The sequence below is a fragment of the Diadema antillarum genome, unplaced genomic scaffold (assembly GCF_040938485.1).
Source record: "Diadema antillarum isolate AM-2024a unplaced genomic scaffold, OU_Dant_1.0 scf00000003, whole genome shotgun sequence".
NCBI classification, from domain to species: Eukaryota; Metazoa; Echinodermata; class Echinoidea; order Diadematoida; family Diadematidae; genus Diadema; species Diadema antillarum.
The window spans coordinates 2,350,536-2,371,295 of NW_027270892.1; the positions used below are offsets into that span (position 1 = coordinate 2,350,536).

The 20,760-nt window shown below is 37.1% G+C and overlaps 1 protein-coding gene across 1 annotated transcript in view; it reads right to left on the reverse strand.

Moving 5' to 3' along the window:
- The window catches only part of LOC139734994 (protocadherin Fat 1-like), a 127,029-nt gene that overhangs the window by 65,312 nt on the left and 40,957 nt on the right, over positions 1-20,760 (reverse strand). Inside the window, exons 3-6 of the mRNA XM_071645804.1 lie at positions 19,312-19,506; positions 5,823-6,068; positions 4,330-4,731; positions 1,090-1,304 (exon numbers count right to left, since the gene is read on the reverse strand). Coding sequence (XP_071501905.1) covers positions 1,090-1,304; positions 4,330-4,731; positions 5,823-6,068; positions 19,312-19,506 — 1,058 coding nt within the window. The remainder of the gene's footprint in view (positions 1-1,089; positions 1,305-4,329; positions 4,732-5,822; positions 6,069-19,311; positions 19,507-20,760) is intronic.

Consider the following 20,760-nt stretch of genomic DNA (forward strand, 5'->3'; position numbering starts at 1 on the left):
TCATAGGTTTTCTTCACGAGAATGAAGTAATAATCCGGCGTCAGAGTCTTGTCAACACGCTGCAGATTGCAATGTGGGCCTTGCCGTCACGCTCTCTGAATCCGCCATTAGCAACTCCGCACTGTATTTCGTCTCCTTCTCTCCCTCCTTCTCTCTGCCTCTTTCTCACTTTCTACACAGAGCTTAACGGCTCCAACAAATGACTTCATAGCTCTATATGTCACTTTATGTGTTCTGCTAAACACAACTTTGTGATAGTTCTAATGCAATAACAGTTACGAGTATATCTAAGTAGGCCCTATATGTTAATCATGTCCTCTTTATATTTGGAAACAAATGATAGCCTGGTCCAAATCATGGTTTGCCTTTTAGTATATAGTTTTCTTTTTCTTTTATTTCTTAATCATAAAGGTGTAACCCGCTTCCCTTATTTGGTACCATTAAATCACCTGGTCTGAACTTCTATCCGTTCTGCGGTTTCTCTTCCACAAACACTGATTATCCGGGACTTACAGCCAAACGAGCTTGCTTTCATGTAGGTCCAATCATACGCCTCTTTGTACAACCCCACTTGGATTTCGACGAGTTATCATTATAACTACTGTGTTACCATCATGTATGTATTTTTTTTTTTGGTATATTGTTGACAAGGTAACCCAGAACATGTGCTGTTATTTTTAATGTATTATTGATATACGAAAAGTATGAAAATAAATTGAAATTGGATTGAAATTTTCACGAATAGATAGGCGCGTTTTCATCGTATTTTCTATACCAATTGAAAACTTCTAACAATGAAAATATTGACACTTCTTGAGGTGTGGTGAAGGGTTTAAAAATAACGGCGTCTGCTTCCTCCAGCTAGTCATGCATTAATAAAAGATGAGGATCAACCCCCCCCCCCCCCGCCGTCATTATGCTGTCTAAACATACTCAGCAGGCTGAAAAACAAAACAAATAAAAAAACACCAAACAGAAACAAAAACTTATGCACTTTTCACTTAGCAAAAAAAAAATGTCCCAAATATTTCAAAAGTCTGATTCTACAACCGTCCAAAACACCCTCTATATACATGTGTTCCTTTATACCTGTTCGACGTCGGTGCCAACCGGCGCCGCTTCGTTGATGTTGGTGAAGTAGATGTCTTGGGTAAACCGAGGGGCATTGTCGTTTACATCGTTGACGTAGATGTTGATGGTAGTTGAATCGGAGAGGTTATTGGTTCTCATGTCATATGATTTGACCGTCAGGCAGTAGGCGTTGGTTGTCTCAAAGTCAAGAGGAACCGCAACTGTGACCTCACCTTAAAATTCAGAAATAAAATCAATGTTGCGGCGTATCACCACAAAATTGACATACCTATAGATAACAATACTATTTGTAGGAACCATCTTAAGACCATAAACTATATCATAAATGTACAAGCGGGGGGGGGGGGGTGAAGCAAACGCCAGCGATGGAAACTATGCATAATATATAGATGTACATACTCCCGTGCAAAAAGTACATGACTATAATAGGGTCCTATATGTATTACACAATCATGAGGGAATTTATGGTATTGAAATAATCTCTGCTTTTAATGAATTTACATTGCATGATTGAAGATCTTTTTTTATGAATGTTACAAGAGACTTTCCATCTTGTGGTAATAAAAAATTACAAACATATCGTCGCACAAAGTGCAGTTTGTTTTATAGTTCCAGTAAAAATATTACGAACAAAATTAGTGTTGGATTAGTGCAACTGGAGTGATAAGGTGGAAATTGAGACAATTTTCATTACATCTTGCTATATCCATTGGGATTTGTTGGTCACTCTTGTAAACGAGTTGACGGTTGTTACCCCCCTTTAGAATTTCGTCTTCTAGCGACATCATTCAATCTTGTTACACATTGTGTGACACCAAGGTCAACTTTATATTTCATACTAACGTTTTACTGGATCACCTACATTATTGTCTCCATCATTTTTAAAGGTTATTTCGCAATAAAACCTGGCAGATATATATTTCATGTAATTCAATGATCTATATGTACAGGCCCCCCCCCCCCCAAAAAAAAAAAAAATAATAATAAAAAATGTCATGACCCAGAATTTCAAATGCTCCGATTGAGCTTTAAAAAAATCAGTTTGCATGCGTTTTACAATATTTTGAGCATTTTGAATTTTTGCGCTCGCGCCCGTCTGCGTGCGTGTCATTTGCATGCATCCTTATGTGCGTCCATAAGGCAGATATGACTATTTTTTTTTTTTTTTTTTTTGCATGGAAGTGGTTCAAGATGTTCGCCAAATTCTGAGTCTATTCGACGTGGTATGACGTCATAACAGCCCGTCAGAGTTGGAATTCCGTGCTTGTGCGTCACTTATTGTGATATACAGTGCAAATGTGCGAAAAAAGTGCATATCTTAAATCCGTTAAAGCTCAAGATGGACCGTTACCCGCATAATTTGTTACATATTCTGAAAGATGACGAATTGTAAATGAAATTTCATAGGTCCTTGAGGCTGGAAAAACAAACTAAAAGTATTAAATCTCTGTATGAAATGTCAACAATGAAATCTTAAAGTGACCTCATGAAATTTCAAAATCATTCAAGATAGTGTAGGCCTACCCTTGGCCAGTTTCCACTCAGTTTTCAGTAAGTTGTAGCTTCTGACAGTATGAAATCACCTATAGAATTCAATACAGCCATTTTTCATTTAGATGACATCATCACTGTCAAAAAAAGAAATCGATTGAAATTAAACTTCTAAAATTTGACGATTGTACTTATTACCTCTGTGACAATCATTTTTCTTTTATTGAAATGCTAATTAATTGACATGACTGTCTTAATTTAGAGGTAGTTCACTTATGCTCGAACGATTTTCTCTCAGATTTTGATATGTCGTAGAAAATACTGCGTTATCGCATGTGCGCCCTTTGATTTTTTGTTTTGTTTTTTATTTTCTTAAGGGGGGCAATATTCCATCTCACTGCGTTATAGCAAGTGCACCCTTTGATTTGATTTGATTCGTTTTTAACAATGTTGTTAGACAAAAGTGTATACGCGGTACAATAAATAATACAGAGAGGCTACAGCTTAAGCTTAGCTTGATTTCCTTGCTGCCCTCATACATAATACATTAAAAAAAATCGATAAAATTGAAATTTACGCTTCAATCTACGGAGATTCTGTGCAATACCCATCGTGTACATGTAGCCTATAGGCAATGCAGCTCATCATGCGCAAAGTAGCGGGTTTGAATCCTGTTGCGGTTTTGATGTTGTTGTTGTTCTTTGATGAACCCTACATGGCCAACACCCAGGTTACGCATGTTTCCTTACAAAACTTGGGGATGGTACTTTTGACATACTTTACAAAGATTCCTATTTCTCAGTGACCAGTGTAGCAAATTTAATGGGGTTTCCTGCAAGATTTAGGTTATATTTAAAGTTTTATTTTCATACCGAAATAGCATTTTGATTGATCCAATGCCTTTAAAGTTATCTTTGCAGAAAGTTCGAAGTTTTTTATTTTTTATTTGTTATTTTTTTTTAATTTATTTATTTATTTATTTATTTTTTTTGGGGGGGGGGGGTTGGTGATATACGGTACATTGAACATGTTGAATAAGATTGAATTAACCTCTCTTCACCGATTGCATAAAGTCGTGTTACAAATCAATAATTTCAATGGTTGCTACGCATTTCGTTCTGCTGCGATAAGATTCAACCACTATGTATTAAGATAGATTGTGAACGCACCGTTGCCTGCAAAGGCCGGGACGCGTTTTTTTTAAAGACGGCACAGATTGGGGCATGGCGCGTGTTAAACCTATGGGAAAAACGTTGGGTTAGGGTTTTTGGTTATGGTTATGGTTATGGTTAGGGTTAGGGTTAGGGTTGGGGTTAGGGTTAGGGTTAGGGTTAGGGTTAGGGTTTGATGGTTAGGGTTAGGATTAGGATTAGGGTTAGGTTTAGGGATAGGGTCCCCGATAGATTTTTAGTTTCCCCAATCTGCGCCGTCTAAAAAAAAAACACGCGGCCGGGACGTTCTCATTGCAACATCTTACAAAGTTCAAGGGTCACCTCTCGCGCTGTGAAAGCCAAGTTACAGTACGCATTATGAACTCTACACGTTCGCGTACATACTGCTTATGTACCATAAAAAGAGGGCTGTTTGGATTTACGCTCGCGATTTTAACCAATCAGATCGAGGATTCGTCAAATGAGATATAATAATTCATGTTATCATCATTCTTTATATCTGTGATGCTGAGGTCAGAAATTGACATTCGCAAGTTTACGACCGGCTTGATTCTTTCTTCTTTTTTTTTCGTACCAGTGGTGCTGTCAATCCTAAATTTGCCATGCTCATTGCCCGACACTATCTGGTACATGATCTGGTACATGATCTGGTCATAGAGGCCAACATCTTGGCTGACTGCCAGGACGATGGCCACTGTAGTGCCGATGGGGGCGTCTTCCGATATGGTGGCAGTGTAAAGGTCGCTCACAAACTGGAGTTCGCTGACTTTCTCGTCGAGACCGTTTACAATGAGCTGGGAAGATGAAGTCAGGTCGCTGTGAAGGGTGTCGATTGCAACCAGGGTCAGATTGTACTGGCTGCAGTTCTCCCTGTTCGGACTTCGGAGCAATGTTAGGATACCGGAATCACTATCCTGTACAAAAACGTTCTCATCGTGGTGGCCAGTCACTGTGAAGTAATGGCGCCTAGTGGCTCCTGTTTGCAAATCATTGATAAGGGTTGTAAAAGTAGATGTGTGGTGAATGTCATGATATTCCACACGTGGCTGCGGAGAAAGAGTGTTAACAGATGATTGTATCAATATTTATTATATTTTGTAAAATACTCTCATTGTGTACGTGTCATATATGGTAAATATATTCATAAAAACCTTAACGGAAATATGTCTCCCTGTGATAATGAAATAAGTGCATACATAAGGGGATTGGAACATTATTTGAATTATTGCTTCCTGTCATAATCACTATATCGTCTTGTGTGTTGTTTCATGACTTCTCAGACACATTCAATCCATAAAAAGGAAATCCCTCCTATCAACTACTGTCTGGTACAGTATCCTTTTCATCTCAATAAAATTTCTTATAGCCCCGGTCACACAGCACTCCACGTCTAAATCACGTACAAACAGTTATGAAAATCTGGTGGACGTGGTCGTAAGTGGTATTTTTGGGTCAATTTTGGTTTGGCCGTGCTTTGTACGGGGTATGGCCGTTGGCGGCTGTTCCGCTACTGAAGCACTGCCTAAGCACGGCTAACCACGTCTAGCCACGTGTGTGTATGCGGAAAAATCCATTTGTCAGCGACAAGCCGCTAAACACTAGCTATTTCCTGTAATACCAACGCGTAACACGCGTCAGATGACCGTGCTCTGCCCGTGACAGACCGCTAAACTTTCGCGTCTTTACCGCGTCTCCCCAAGTTTTAATCACTGCCGGAACACGGATTATCACGTGCGTGTGTTTCACGTGTGTTGCACGTCTTTACCACGTGTGCCGCCCGTGGTTGTCCGCGGAATAAAATTTTGAGCAGTTCAAAACTTTTTACCGCATCCGACGACGTTCAGATTTTCCCCGCGTCCTGCCACGTCTATAAATCAACCGTAGCTCGTCTTAAACTCGACATCAACGCGAGCAACATCGTCTGCTTCACGGGAGACCACTTTTTGACGTGTTTTGGCCGTGATTAAGCCGTAAAGCCCTGTGTGACCGGGGTTTAAAACTCAGTAATTGGATCGTAATAGGCATTAAATGTTATCATACAAGCAATGTAATCTAATTTTTCCTTACCCGAATAAGCGCTAATGGCCTGAACTCTGACAAGCAGCGTAGAGATAACAGTTTTCTTGCTCACAGTGGAATTATCTGCCAGCTGGGAGGAGACTACCAGATTATCGTTGTCGTCGAGGCGGCTGAAAGATATTCTGGTCGAGCACGAATGACCGTCTCCATCGGTTGCAACGACATTAAATCGGAAGAGCTGATTGTTTTCATAGTCAAGTTCTCCCAGAGTGTGCTCTGTCCCTGTACCTTTGACTAGATATTGCGAATGAAGTATGGTACAATAATTTGCCCCGTCATTACTTTCCCATAACAGGTACGCAAAGAACACGAACCACCAAAATTATTTTTATGAAAGTAGTACAACGAACTGCTGCCCTGTCATGCCTGCAGGCAAGAACGAAAAACCTTATGCACACAGTATCAATCTCAGTATCGTACTGTAGGCGTAACAAAAAAATCCCACTTTTGATCGTAAATAGTTCGAAAACTATATATCAGATAACACTGTCACTGATATGAGTAATAGCTGATAAGTGCACAATCTAGTTGGAAGTGTTTTGAATAACGAAAGCATGAATCAGTTTCATGAAATCCATGATTAAATTAAAAGTAAGGTTCCAGATTTTGGTCAATCTTTAACCCTCTGTACGAAATCTGAACATTACACAGAAACTAATGATGTGTATGTGAGTGTGTGCTACAATGACCCTGAAAAAAAGACATGAATATCACCTGTTCAGAGCTCTGCTGACTCGGCTTCTGGTCTACTGCTCCAAGGCACATGAATGCTTATTAATAAGTCATGATTGATTGCCCTGGGCACTAGCTGCTTGTCTGAATTCATGGTAAAGGTGAAATACACGCACGTGAAATAAGTAAGCACATGTTTCCATGTGCTTGCATACACTACATTTCAAGATGAATGAACACTAGCTGTGATAGTGGAATTTCTCATGATTGATTAATAAAGCATTCAAATCCTGGCCATTGTCCAGGACCATTGTCAGGGTGTTAACCACACACTCCCATACACACCAATTGACCCCTGTGCAAAGGGAACATTTTGTACAGAGAGTTGAGAATAGAGCAAGATCTGAACCCTATAACTTGAAAATTAATCTTGAATTTCATAAAACGTATTCATGTTTTCATTTTTAAATTACTTCAAAAAAATTGCACACTCTTCAGCTATTGTTCATATCAATGTCAGTGTTATCTGATATATAGTTTTAGTTTTTGAACTATTAAGGATCAAAAGTGAGATTTTTTTTTGGTGACACAATGACCCCGTTTACAGTGCGAGGTTCGGCCGCGGCTCGGCCGCGGCCAAGTCCACCTTTATTTCAGTGTAAACGCGCAAAAGGCCAAATGCGAGGCCAAAATTGGCCTCGCATTTGGCCTCGCTCTGGAGGTGGTCTCGGCCGCGGCCGAGCCGCGGCCGAGCCCGGCCTTTTCTTGGTGTAAACGCAAACTGGGCCAAATGCGCGGCCAATTGCGCGGCCAATTTTAGTCTGGCTTCCAAACCCTCGGCCTGTATCTTTCGCTATTTAGGATATTAATACCCTCAACGTCGAGAATTAGTATAGTTTAAGGTGGTTTTGTCCTGCAAAGGATTTTTTCCTTCGGCAAAGGCCTTTGCCTGAACGGCGACTTCGTCGCCACGGAATTCATTTGGCAAAGGATCTGAAAACCAGACAATATCAAATTGCGTTTGTTTACAAGCAGAGCGCCACTACTACAAAATATTGAAGGGTTTGAATTAAAAGCGCGGCCGAGCCCAGCAGTGTAAACGGACAAAATTGCGAGGCTCGGCCGCGCAATTGAGGCCGGGCTCGCACTGTAAACGGGGTCTTCCTTCAGCGAGAAAGAGAGAGAGTGACATCATATAGATTCGAGTAACACTTTTTTTTTTTTGTAAGATAGCATTAAATTGTACTCAAGTGCTCTTTTAGATTTTCATGGTAACTTCTTATAGAATCTACTTGTAGGCTTATACACCCTCAAAACGGGTTGCTATTAACACCCTGATTTCCATTTAGTATTTGTACTGGTTTTTTTTCTCTCTGATACGTGTGTTAATGGGTGCATGGTTAAAAGTCCCACATTCAATAGCCAATACAGATGTTGCAAGAAATGTACCTTTACTGTTTACTCCCCTTTACTCCCCCCCCCCCCCCGTATACGGGAAAGTCTCCCTGAACTTTAACTGGGCAAGTGTTACGGTCCTTGAATTCTCTATCTGTACGTGTTTTAAACACAACACCTTTATACTGAGTGGTCCGGCTATCCCCTGGTGATCTGTTGTAATTGAGTAATTATTGTAACTGTGACCAAGATGGGTCTAATTGTACCAAATTTTGTATTGTATATTGAAACCCCACACACATTTGCACTTTGTACACACACCTACACAGTAGTATGCACTTGCAAAATGCACATTAGTACCTATAATATGCAGTTGTTGTCCCTCAAATCTCCGGTAATTTACATTTCTGTATTACAAAATGGCGTCACAGGTGAATACCCCCGATATTCTTGCTGACATTATGCCTATGCGCGACAGCAAATATTACACACCCCTTGAATTCAATGATATTGTACCGTATAGTTCAGATAATATTTCACTTCTTCATATAAACTCTAGGAGTTTGAATAACAATTTTGAATATTTGGAAAATCTTTTGAACTCTTCAAACAATTTTGAATTTTCTGTTATTGGAATAGGTGAAACTTGGTTACATCAAAACTCCCCAGATATCTTTAATTTACCCAATTATAAATTAGTTAGGGTTGATCGTCAAGGAAAAAGGGGTGGCGGTGTTGCGTTTTATATTGCGCAAAATTTACAGTTCAAAATCCGTTCTGAAATCACGTTAAGATATGCAGAAACGTTATTTATTGAAATTGAGAACCCAATTTCTAAAAACGTTATTAAAGGTTTAATTCATCGACCCCCTGATCTGAATTGTGAATCATTTTGTGATGAATTGGATTTATATCTCCATAAGATAGGTAATGCACTGTAAAAAATTTGTTTAGTTTCTAAACACCTAACTAAACACTTTTCTGTGACAGTTTAAAAACACTGCGACGCGTTTATATATTAAACATGTTTAGGAACTAAACACATGCTGTGTTTATTTTCAGCACACCCTAGGTGTTTATCACACACACATGTTTATGTTTTAAACGGTTCTGATGTTTAAAAACTAAACACCTGCTCTGTTTATAGCCTAAACACCAAACGTTTACACCATAATCACTCACAGTGTTTAAATACTAAACACCGCACAGTCACATAATCACCCACAATGTTTAAGATCTAAACACTGAACCAAAAAATAAACATGACGCACTGTTTACGATGTAAACACTGCGACATGTTTATTCGCTGTGACAGATTAAAAACACTGCGACATGTTTATTTGCCATTTGAGTGTTTATTCTCAGAACACATGTCTGATTTTTAGATCGATCACAAAATTGCATACACTAAACATGTGACATGTTTACATATTAAACATCGCAATTTCTCAGTGTTTATATGAGACATGTTTACACCTTATACATGCTGAGTGTTTATATGAGATATGTTTACACATCATACATGGTAATTTCCACGTGTTTATATGAGACATGTTTACACATTATACATTCATACATGCTAATTTCTACGTGTTTAAATGAGACATGTTACTCATCATGCATGTTAATTCCCATGTAATTATTAATGTAAAGTGGATTGTTTCCACTTTTGAATGGAATGAGATAAACGCATAACATTATATAGAATTTACCCAGTGATGTACCAAATCATCAGCACACTTACATGGCATAATACAAGGGAAGACGTGGGTTAGCTTTCACAAACATTTTGGCTACAAGAGTCAAAGGCAATTCTCTGAATGTAAGTTATCAAAACATCAGTCAAAGCTTGGGCAATATCTGATGAATAATAAGTTAAAATCCTGTAAAGGGGAAATCGAGTCCAATAAATAAGATAGTCTGATAAAAAAGAGTAAAATCTTACAAGTTTAACAGTAAAAATTTGAATGAAATCGGATGAAAAATAAGGAAGTTATAAAATTTTGAAGTTTTGCTAATTTCTGCAAAGCAGTTAAAAGTGGATATTATAGGCAAATGAGTGAGTTGACCACGTCATAACCTCATAATTTTCCATTGATCGTGTACAAAAAAAAAATGATGAAATTCAATGTTTATGTTGATGAAATGTGAAACATTATGGTATTACTGGTTGAATAACTTCAGAAAGTGATCAGTTAGATATATCAGGACTTGAGCCTCGGGAATAATTGCGTTTGGATGAAAAACTTTAAATTAAGTAAGTTGTGAGGGATTGACATGCCCACGTTGCCATCGATTTGCATATTCATATTAACCATTCAAGAACTGTTTCCTCAAAAATTAGCGAAACTTCAAAATGTCATAACTTCCTTATTTTACATCCGATTTCGATCAAAATTTTACCAATGAACTCTTAAATTCTACTCTTTCTTATCAGACTAACTTGTATCTGGACTGGATTTCCCCTTTAGCTGTTGCCATGTTTTGCTATACGACACCATACTGAGTTAAATGCAAGATACCTGGGAGTCACTGGCATGTACACGAAGACATAAATGAAATTCTGTCCTATACAGACAGTAAAGTTTGTATATGCAGGAAATGGCACACAACTCATTTTGGAGAAAAAAAATATTGCATTTAACAATTACTTTTCAGTCACATGTAATTCTTGGCCTACTTTCAAGAATTGCCTTCTTTCTACTGTATTCAGAACTAATTCTTAGTATTGTAAAACAAACTAATAAACTTGTTGATTGTGAATTGCAACTCAACGCTTCGGAAGCTTGACATATATGTAACACCTCCAGGAACATAACTGCAGTCTGTGAACAAATCCAAGATTGCATCAATTATTGGCAAAGTGCTTTGGGTACCCGAACCAGATTAGGCTCACGGCAAATTATACCATGCACAACACTATGGTCGTATTGGTACTGATCAGGGAGTATAGATGATGCACTCCATCATAGAGAGACTAACATTTTTGAGAGAAATATTAGAATGTTAGTGGATTTCAAGGGGTGAGTGAGAAAAAGCTTCTACAACTGTACCTTGCTAGAACCTTGGAGAAAGAAGTCAAACTCAATGGGTATACTTGAATAGTCTATTAGAGTCCAATCAGTCTCATCATACTCCACATAATCATGGTATGGAGGGCTACTTTCAATCTCGACACAGCAGAATTTTTGGTAAAGACAAGAGGATATGAACAAAGAAAAAAAATAATGCATTGCAACTGGAGGCGGGAGGGTATGCAAGGCTGTCATGAACACGCAATGTGATCAGCAAGACTCCTCCCTTGTCAATTTGTCAGTCAGTTGCAAGACTCCTCCCTATTCTCCATACATGTTGTACTACATTTCTAATACCTCTCTCCATGTGACGGATTTCAAGAATATCTCAGAAAGAAAATATTAATTACTGAATACTGCATTTCCTATCAGGTCTACAAAAAAATTGCAAAGAATTCCGAACAAATACAACTACTTCCACACCTAATTGCGTCCAATATCTGCTGATTGTATAGGAAGCACCTGAGGGAAAAAAATGAAATGGCAGATACTTTGATTTGATTTGTTTTGATTTCTATATTCCTTTTTGCACAAGAATATAACAGAAAGCCAATCGAACAAAGTTCTTGAGTAATATCTTAACAGTGAATTACAAGGACATTGGTTGATGAATAAAATGAAGTGAATAAAACTGTTTTTCTTAATAGTGCAAAACGATTTCGAGCAAGTGTCTTTACATATTAGATAAAATTACAATTTTACGTACTAGCTGTTAAAAAAGACAATTACACATATCTATGAGCAATAAGAACGAAGGTGACCATTATCGTAAGCACAGAGGACAATAGAATCGCTTTGTTTTGGATATCCCTGCCATTTCAAAACCAATTTTCATCAAATAAGCATTGAATTCCTCTTCGAATTATATAGGCCCCCTACCTTCATATTTCTTTAGAGGTTCGTCATTATGTAATAAACACACGTATACACACACACGGAGAACTGAAGCCCTATCGCATACAAAACCCTATCATCCCCCATATGATTTACTTTATTCTAGTATACAGGTTTACATGCACACTGTCAGTGAAGAAAAAAAAAACAATAGAAAGGTTGCTCTAACAGGTGGGATGCCTCCTAATAGGTCTGTAGTCCATCATGACGATGTGAGACATCACATGGCTAGCGGGAAAAAAGATTATTAATATTCAAAATTTTTATCCATGGTTCATTTCCTTCATATGGCATGTAGGCCTGTAGATATACTGTATATCAGTATATCTTGCGATGTCCTTGTAATCCTCAGATGTTTGCACTTTTAGACGGGTTGTATAGAAGTAAGCACATGCATCTTTCATTCTAATCCAGACAGGTTTGGCGTGGTCCCTGATCAATTCTTCCATGACGTACTGGTGCTGGTAAAAAGAAATGATTACATAAGGAAAACAAATCAGTTGGCTTTGCAATACAATGGACTTAAAGGACAAGTTCACCTTCATAAACATAAGGATTGAGAGAATGTAGCAATATTAGTAGAACACATCATTGAAAGTTTGAGGAAAATCAGACAATCCGTTCAAAAGTTATGAATTTTTGAAGTTTTTGTGCAGTACCCGCTGGATGAGAAGACTACTGCAGTGTATGAATAACTTAGATGTCACATGCGCACAACTATATAAGGAAAATATACAGAGAATTTCACAAAATTCCATCTTTTGAAAAAAGTGCACATTCCCCTGACTCGTTACCGACAAATGTTATGGGTAATATTATTCCCCCTGCCTTTAGAAAGAGGCAAGTCAAGTGCTCTTTTATTATGCGAAAAAAGTGAAAACATGTTGTATTTTCTTTTACATTTTCTTTATACTGTTGTACGCATATGACTCACAAGCTGTAGTAGTCTCCTCATCCAGCGGTTCCAACACAAAAATTTAAAAAATTCATAACTTTTGCATCGATTGTCCAATTTTCCTCAAACTTTCACTGATGTGTTCTACTAATATTGTTGCATTTTCTCAATCCTTATGTTTATGAAGGTGAACTTGTCCTTTAACTGCTCCCATAGATTCTGAAAATGAATGGGTAGCAAAGAAGTTGACTGAATCCATAAGCAAGTTCAAATTAAAAGGAATGACAGAATCCCTTTGTCACATTAGCACTTAGTGTCTTACGTCAGTTTTTACTCACTTTGCTGAATTTTCTGGACATAGTTCAAGTCTTTTTGTTGTTGTTGCTTCTTTCTTATTTATCATCATTATCAAGCAGAGTTACGACCATTACTGTATCCTTTGTCTCTTGGGTGAAGATTTTCACATCTGTAATTTACACTTTCAACAATATTTGCAATAAATCAATTTTCCATATTTATTTTAGGTAATGGAATGGATTCGGGAGTCGGGAGTAGGTCCCCCCCCCCCAAAAAAAAAAAAAAACAAACAACAACAACAACAAACAAACAAACAAACAAACAAAAACAAAACAAAAACAAAAACAAAACAAACAAACAGACAAAAAAACAGAAGAACTTAAAGCATCTAAAATCTGCATTTTATAGAAAATCATTTACATGCCCTTTAAGTACATAATATTCATTGATTTGGCACTGCAAGTTTGAGTACTTACTTGATTTCCACTTTCCACATGGGTAGTATACAGTGATGTACTATCCCCAGTTGATTTACTCTGCTGACTGCAGCATGCCTCGTTCTCTGCCAGCAGAGGTAATGTCTTGCAGTATTTATACAGTCGTCAGGACATCATCGTCACCCACTTTGGTGTCATCGTCATCCCTTTCCAAGACATCCTAACGGGCTTTACATTCAATTTTCACCACCTGTTGAGTTATAAAGAATTTACAGGGAATAAAACTGAATTTCACTCAAAATATAGTCACTAACCCATCGTCATTCACATGAAAGATACTTCATAACTTCGTAAAAGATACAGTGAGTTTACCCGCTAGGCCGCGTTTACCCATAACTACGGTACCGGTTATCTGTAGAGTGTAGGCCTATTGTAACGTTAACAACACTAACACGTTACAGTTAGAGCGTTCCCCGTTCTATATAAACGTTAACCGTTAGATTTAGAAATAGAAAACTAAAACAAACGAGCAAAATCTTTAAGGGCCTAGCCTATTTCTACGCCTACTACAGTTTTACATTAAAAGAGGGCAATTTTGCAATAAATCTTGATATTCACCGACTTAGCAGGCTTAGCAGACTTACCGCTTTCATGCAGGCCGGCCAGGCTAGAACTTTATCGCTTCGACGCCATCTTAGCTAGATCCGCTCCTTGGCCTTTAGCTTTAATGCAGTATACAACAGTCATGCAGTCGATCGAGTCGTAAGTACAGTGTAGTGTGTGTACCAAGCCTAGAACGAATGCGCACGTACTGTAGGCCTACGCACATACTGAGTAGTACATCACGCTGCTAGGGCAGCACCAGCCAGCCAATCAGACAGATCCATCCGTACAGGTACAAGGTACGTACGCGCACATCTCCTTTCCCGCCAATTGTGCATTGATTATGGTCATAATAATAGGCATAGCACGAGTGTGCGCTAGAAGCGCACGCACAGGGCACCACTGCGTGCGTTGTGGCCGCGACCGTCATGTCACATGCGCTGCTGACTTGTAGAGTACGAGTATCACAGTGTTTATGTTAAACATGTGCGGCGTTTAGAACGTGTTTACGAGGCGTTCTAAATGTAAACGCGTCTGTTTACCCTGACAGTAGAAGTGTTTAGGCCTAACCAACAAACATTTGGGTAATGCCCTAAACCATGAACGACATCATTAACAAAGGCAATTCCCATTTTTTTCTAGCAGTTAAAATACAGGACTGTACATGCGAAACCAATATATATATTTTTTTACAGTTCTATTACATGTTTTTAGGTTATCATTTTTCCTTATTGATTAGGCATTTCCATGAAAGGCATAAAACATGAATTATTTCATAGTGCATCTTGATGTCGTAACAGTTTCCACTTTCTCGTGATAAAAGGAAACTAGAAATTGCAATTTACACACCATTTCCAACACTTTTACATGTATTATATATGGACATATTGAGATTAACATAGCGTGACCAGAATAAACACTCCAACTAAACACTCCAAGCTAAACACTTTAACTCTCAATACTTTAAACGTGCTATACACACCGGGTGTTTAGATGTTAAACAAAGTGTTTATATTTTCAACACTGTGTTTAGTTCATAAACATGTCGCATGTCGCACTGATTTTTTACAGTGTGGGTAATGAAAGTAAACATGTTTTTATTTTTGGTGATTTCAACATTAACTTTTCCCCCACATCCGATAACAATAATTCCCTTAATTTTATGCATTTAATGTATTCATATGGTTTTATGTCGATTATCAATAAACCCACCAGGATAAATCCACACTCATCAACTCAGATTGATAATATATTTTCGAATGTGTATAATAATACAATTACGGGGGTATATTATGTTCCGAAGTTTCTGATCATTTACCAATATTTTCAATTTGTGAATGTAAATTGGGTCGTAATGAATTACATGATAAAATATGATATTATAAAGAATCAAAACGTAATGTGGAATTATTGATACAGAATTTATTTTTAGAGGAATGGACAGATATTAATAGTATTAACAATGTTAATTTGGCATATAAATGTTTTAATGATAAATTATTGTATCATTATGAAAATAATATTCCCTTATGTAGAATAAAAAGTAACCGAAGTAAACCAAGAAATCCTTGGATTACAAAAGGTATTTTGAAATCCATAAACACTCGTAATTTTTTGTATAAGTTACATATTCGTAACTCAACTGAATTTAATTTGAATATGTATAAAGTTTATCGAAATAAATTGACAAAACTGATTCGTTTATCCGCAGATTATATTTTTCTGATAGAATGAAAAAGGTTTCTTCGAATATTAATTCAACATGGAAAATTATTAAAGAGGTCCTAGGTAAAAAGCCTGATTCTCCGCCAACGGATGATATCACATTAAACGGCATTAATATAAATGATCCCAATATGTATGCTAATTCATTTAACTCATTTTTCGTTAACATCGGTCCGGAACTTGCTACTAAAATTAGCAATACTTCTGCTCATTTTACAGATTATCTTTTTGACCAAAATCAAGAGTCTATTTATTTTAATCCAACAAGTCTCAGTGAAATCATTAGTATCACTAAATCTTTAAATAGCTCTAAATCTTGTGGTTCTGATAAAATAAGTATGATGTTATTGAAAGAAATAGTTTATCCACTCGCAGAACCGTTAAGTCATATATTTAATCTTTCTTTATCACAAGGTATTTTCCCTGATCTGCTGAAAATAGCGAAAGTTAATCCTGTTCATAAAAAAGATGATCCTCATGAAATTAGCAATTATCGTCCTATTTCTTTATTGCCTAGTATATCCAAAATTTTAGAAAAAATTGTTTATAATAGACTTCTCGAATTTATCAATAAGTATGATTTACTTATTCCCAATCAATATGGTTTCAGAAAAAATTATTCAACTGATTTAGCACTAATACAAATTTATGACAAAATTACGAGTGCTTTTGCAAACAAAGAACATGTTGCAGGTATATTTTGTGATTTGAGTAAGGCATTCGATACTCTTGATCATTCTATTTTACTCACCAAACTTAGTCATTATGGTATTCGAGGACAAGCACTTTTATGGCTTAACCCTAACTAGGCCGGGGGGGGGGGGGGGGTCTCCGAGGCCCCCCTCGACGTTTCGCGCGATGTATCGCTAACGCAAAAAGCTAACGCCGCGACGTTTCATGACTTTTTTCTTTCGAGTCTCCCGCATCTTTTGACACCAAATTTGCGATGCCCGGGCGTGCGATTCCGAAGTTGTGCATAAATATGTACGTGCATGTCAGACCAAAAATTGCTCAAAAACGTGAATTCGTGTACAATTTCAATGCAAACTGTGCTTACACGCAAATTTCATAAAAGCATAATTATTTTTGGGTTTTATTGATTAAAATCAATCAATAACATATTTTCTTGATCGGAACAATGTCGCGGACAAGTTTCATCGAAAAAACAATGTGAAACATAAGGTCGAAAAACAAAGAAATACATAAGAAATTAAAAAAAACAATAAAATACATAAGAAATTTTTTCAGATGGCACAATTTTTTTCTCATATATTTGCTCAGGACACTAAAAAGAATATTTACACAAAAAATGTGCCCATTTCGAGCTTTATTTAGTGATTTATACCAAATTGTCTGATTTCATGCATCATTATGCATAAATTAGCATAATTAAGCATAAATGATAATTTAAAAAAAATTTAACTTCGTGGTACTTTCGATGACATCATAGGCAATGTGTGTGCAAATTTTCGTCGCGATCGCGCGGTCGACGGCCGAGATCTGGAGGGGGGGCCTGGGAGGCCCCCCCCCCCCCCCCCCCCCCCCGCTCTATGATCTACCTAAATAGCCCGGCCTAGTTAGGGTTAAAGATTTTCTAATTAATAGAAGACAATGTGTTAATTTTAATGGTTGTGAATCTGACCCCCTTTTAATTAAATGTGGTGTTCCTCAAGGCTCAATTCTGGGCCCACTATTATTCCTTCTTTATGTTAATGATATCATAATATGTGTACTTCCTCTCTTCTCTCTTTTGTTCTATTTGCTGATGATACGAATATATTTTATTCTCATAAAGATCTTAAGATTTTAAATGATGCTTTAAATATTGAAATTAGTAAAGTATCAAATTGGTTTAAGTCTAATAAACTTTCTTTGAATATAAACAAGACTCATTTTATTCATTTCTAACTTCATTCCCATAATGAAGATACGTTGATACATATTAACATTGATGATATCCCATTAGAAAAGAAAACGAATTCAAAATTTCTAGGAGTATATATAGATGAAAGTTTGACTTGGAATGAGCATTTACATTATGTTACAACGTGTATTTCTAGAAATATAGGGATAATTTCCAGCTGAAGTTCTTTCTTCCTCGTTCAACTTTATTTCTATTATATAATTCCTTAATTCTCCCATATATAAGTAATTGCAATGTTGTATGGGGTACTTGCGGCTCTACCAAAATTAATTCTATATTCAAATTACAAAAGAAAGTTATACGTATTTATACAGGATCGCATTTTCTGGCTCATACTGATTCTTTATTTGAAGGTTTTTGATTTGAATATTATTCAAGTAGCAGTAATCATGTTTAAATATATACATGATCAACTTCCATCATCGTGTGATAACATGTTTAGGTTTAATGCTTCTGTCCATTCGTACCCTACTCGTATATGTAGAAATTTCCACCTTTTGAATCCCAAATTATTAGTGACACATAAATCTATAAGACATTCGGGTCCGGACATTTGGAATAATCTCCCGGATAATATAAAGTCTTGTTAAAGTGTTTATTCTTTGAAAGCTTCACTTAAACGATATTTGATACAATTATATTCTCCCAACCAATTGAGCTAACAAATATTCATAGTATAGATTGTCATCTTATTGTCAATCTCTATTTTCTTCCTTCAACTGCATCTTGCACTCTCACCTGCAACTGCACTGCACTCACCTGATCACCTTCCTCCAAGAGAGTTACGTCGTTGGATAGTCATTTTATGAGGCCTCCATCCATTTCAAGCGTAATCGCTTGTGATGGTGGTCTCCTGCATTCAATTATCTCTGTTGTTTACTGAAAAATACTGTATATCTTATTTTATGTTTCTGTGTATCTACATTGCTAAATGCAATCACCTATGTGTATTTATTTATGTACTGTTATCGATTTATTTCACTGCACGTGTTATTCTTTGTCTTTGTACTTTTTGAAGTTTGCATTCAAATTGCATCTGATTGAATGCAGAAATAAAAGCAAACAAACAAACAAAAGCAAATCTGTAGCTCACAAAATCCTTATCAAAGCTACACAACATTATAGAGTCAGGTGGTTTTGCCAAATAATGATAATGACAATGATAATGATGATAATGATAGTAACAATACTAATAATGACAAAAATTATGTGAACTCTTGTTGTGCGTCGGTATTCATCATAAATAGAGGCTCATGGCGCAAAATGTAGATAGAAAATATCTATTCTGCACAGGATAATGGTGACGACGTTCTGTACAGTGGCGACGACCTGTGTTGCAGCAATGCTCATAAGACACTAGATTTTTCTCTGCATATGCATTCCTCGTTGATATGTTGCTAATTCAGAAGAAGCGACTTCATAGATTTTTTTTGTATAGTCATCAGTCTACAAGAGACTTACTTCTTCTGTGAAATTATTCACGAGTCTGCCATTATCATAACATGACTGTATACCTAATATGTTGGATTATCTACGTGCGATAAGAAATCGATTAACTAACCTTTTCCAGAGATGAAATAGACAGACCCGACCTGCAGGTCTAGTTGCTCACAGGTATGATTGGAGGTGACCAAAGTCAGGTTAAAATCCGGTTCGACTTGGAGCAGTATGCCCGATGGATTCTCGTAAACTTTAGATATGAACGCATTGTACTGAATTTGACCGTCCTCCCGGCTGAAAGTAGTAGCTGTGATTGCTGTGAAATCAATAAAAGATACATTGATTGATTGGAAATTCGTATGTCTATAAAAGGATAATTGGCATGAATTGTTATTCGCTGTCTGTAATATTGGGTTAAATATTTCTTATCTGCTCATCAAGAACATTATAATTTTGTAGATTCGTAAACAATATAACGGTACAAGGAAGAGTGATGCAAACTATATTTATATCTTTGAAGATTTTGTCTATAAAGCACTTACGTACAACACAAAGACATACCAGTCATGTGACACCGAGCAAATTTACCATACCCTAAGTACACTGTCGCTTGATTGTCAAAAGTTACATCTAATCATTTGTCTTGATTTGCCTTCAGCTTCCTTTTTGAGCTACTTATCACACTGCCCACTGTGTAACTCCAATACCACTAACAGTAAGAAGTAGATTTTTTTCTCGATTTTTCGTTTCCCTTTTTTATTTCCCCTTTCTATGCTTTAGCATGTTCTATTGTAAGTGCCACTACATTAGGCCCATAATAAAAGTCACCAATCAGTGCTACTACACAATTTTAGCAACATTCGGATTAAACAAAATATTTTGCACTTCTGGTCAACCACACATCAAGACAAAATGGTGTGCCTGGCAATAATGGGCTCACCAATGGCATCATACTGCATGCACAATAGTGGTCTTGTGGAGTGAGTTTGATTGATATTTGGACACTTAATACAGGTTCCATCAATCCACATTTCTCGTTTATTGCTTGCTCAGCATCAGGACCTTTCGAAAGGTGAGGATGTTAACTTCGGATTCAGGGACTCAAGGCCGGGCTATAGCAAGGGGATCGATCTGTGTATTTTCTTTCGTAGTGCCCTCCCTTGTCAGATCTGGAATTCTTCCTGTACTAGGAGTTACATGATATGCCATCGGCCATAGCGTCTCCGAAGGTTACCATAATTTTGAGCGCCCGTGGTGCAGTGTGTGAGCCCTATAAGGCACCCAGGTTTTGACTCCTTCAAAGCTTCACAGATTTTTTTTTAAACATTTTTGCTGGAAGTATGACTGGATACCTAAAGAATACTTTTTCACTCTTTTGAAGGATATTCTTCAGCATATCATGTGAGATTTGTCAGTCTATATACTTTTCAGCTGGATGTCTTGACATTTCTGTGGAGTCTGCACTGTGCCCCACATGTGGCAATTGAGATTGGAAATTTGAGGTTTACTTGCACTATATGTCCCACATGTTACAACTGAAGTTGGAAAGTCGGGGTTCATCAATGATGCA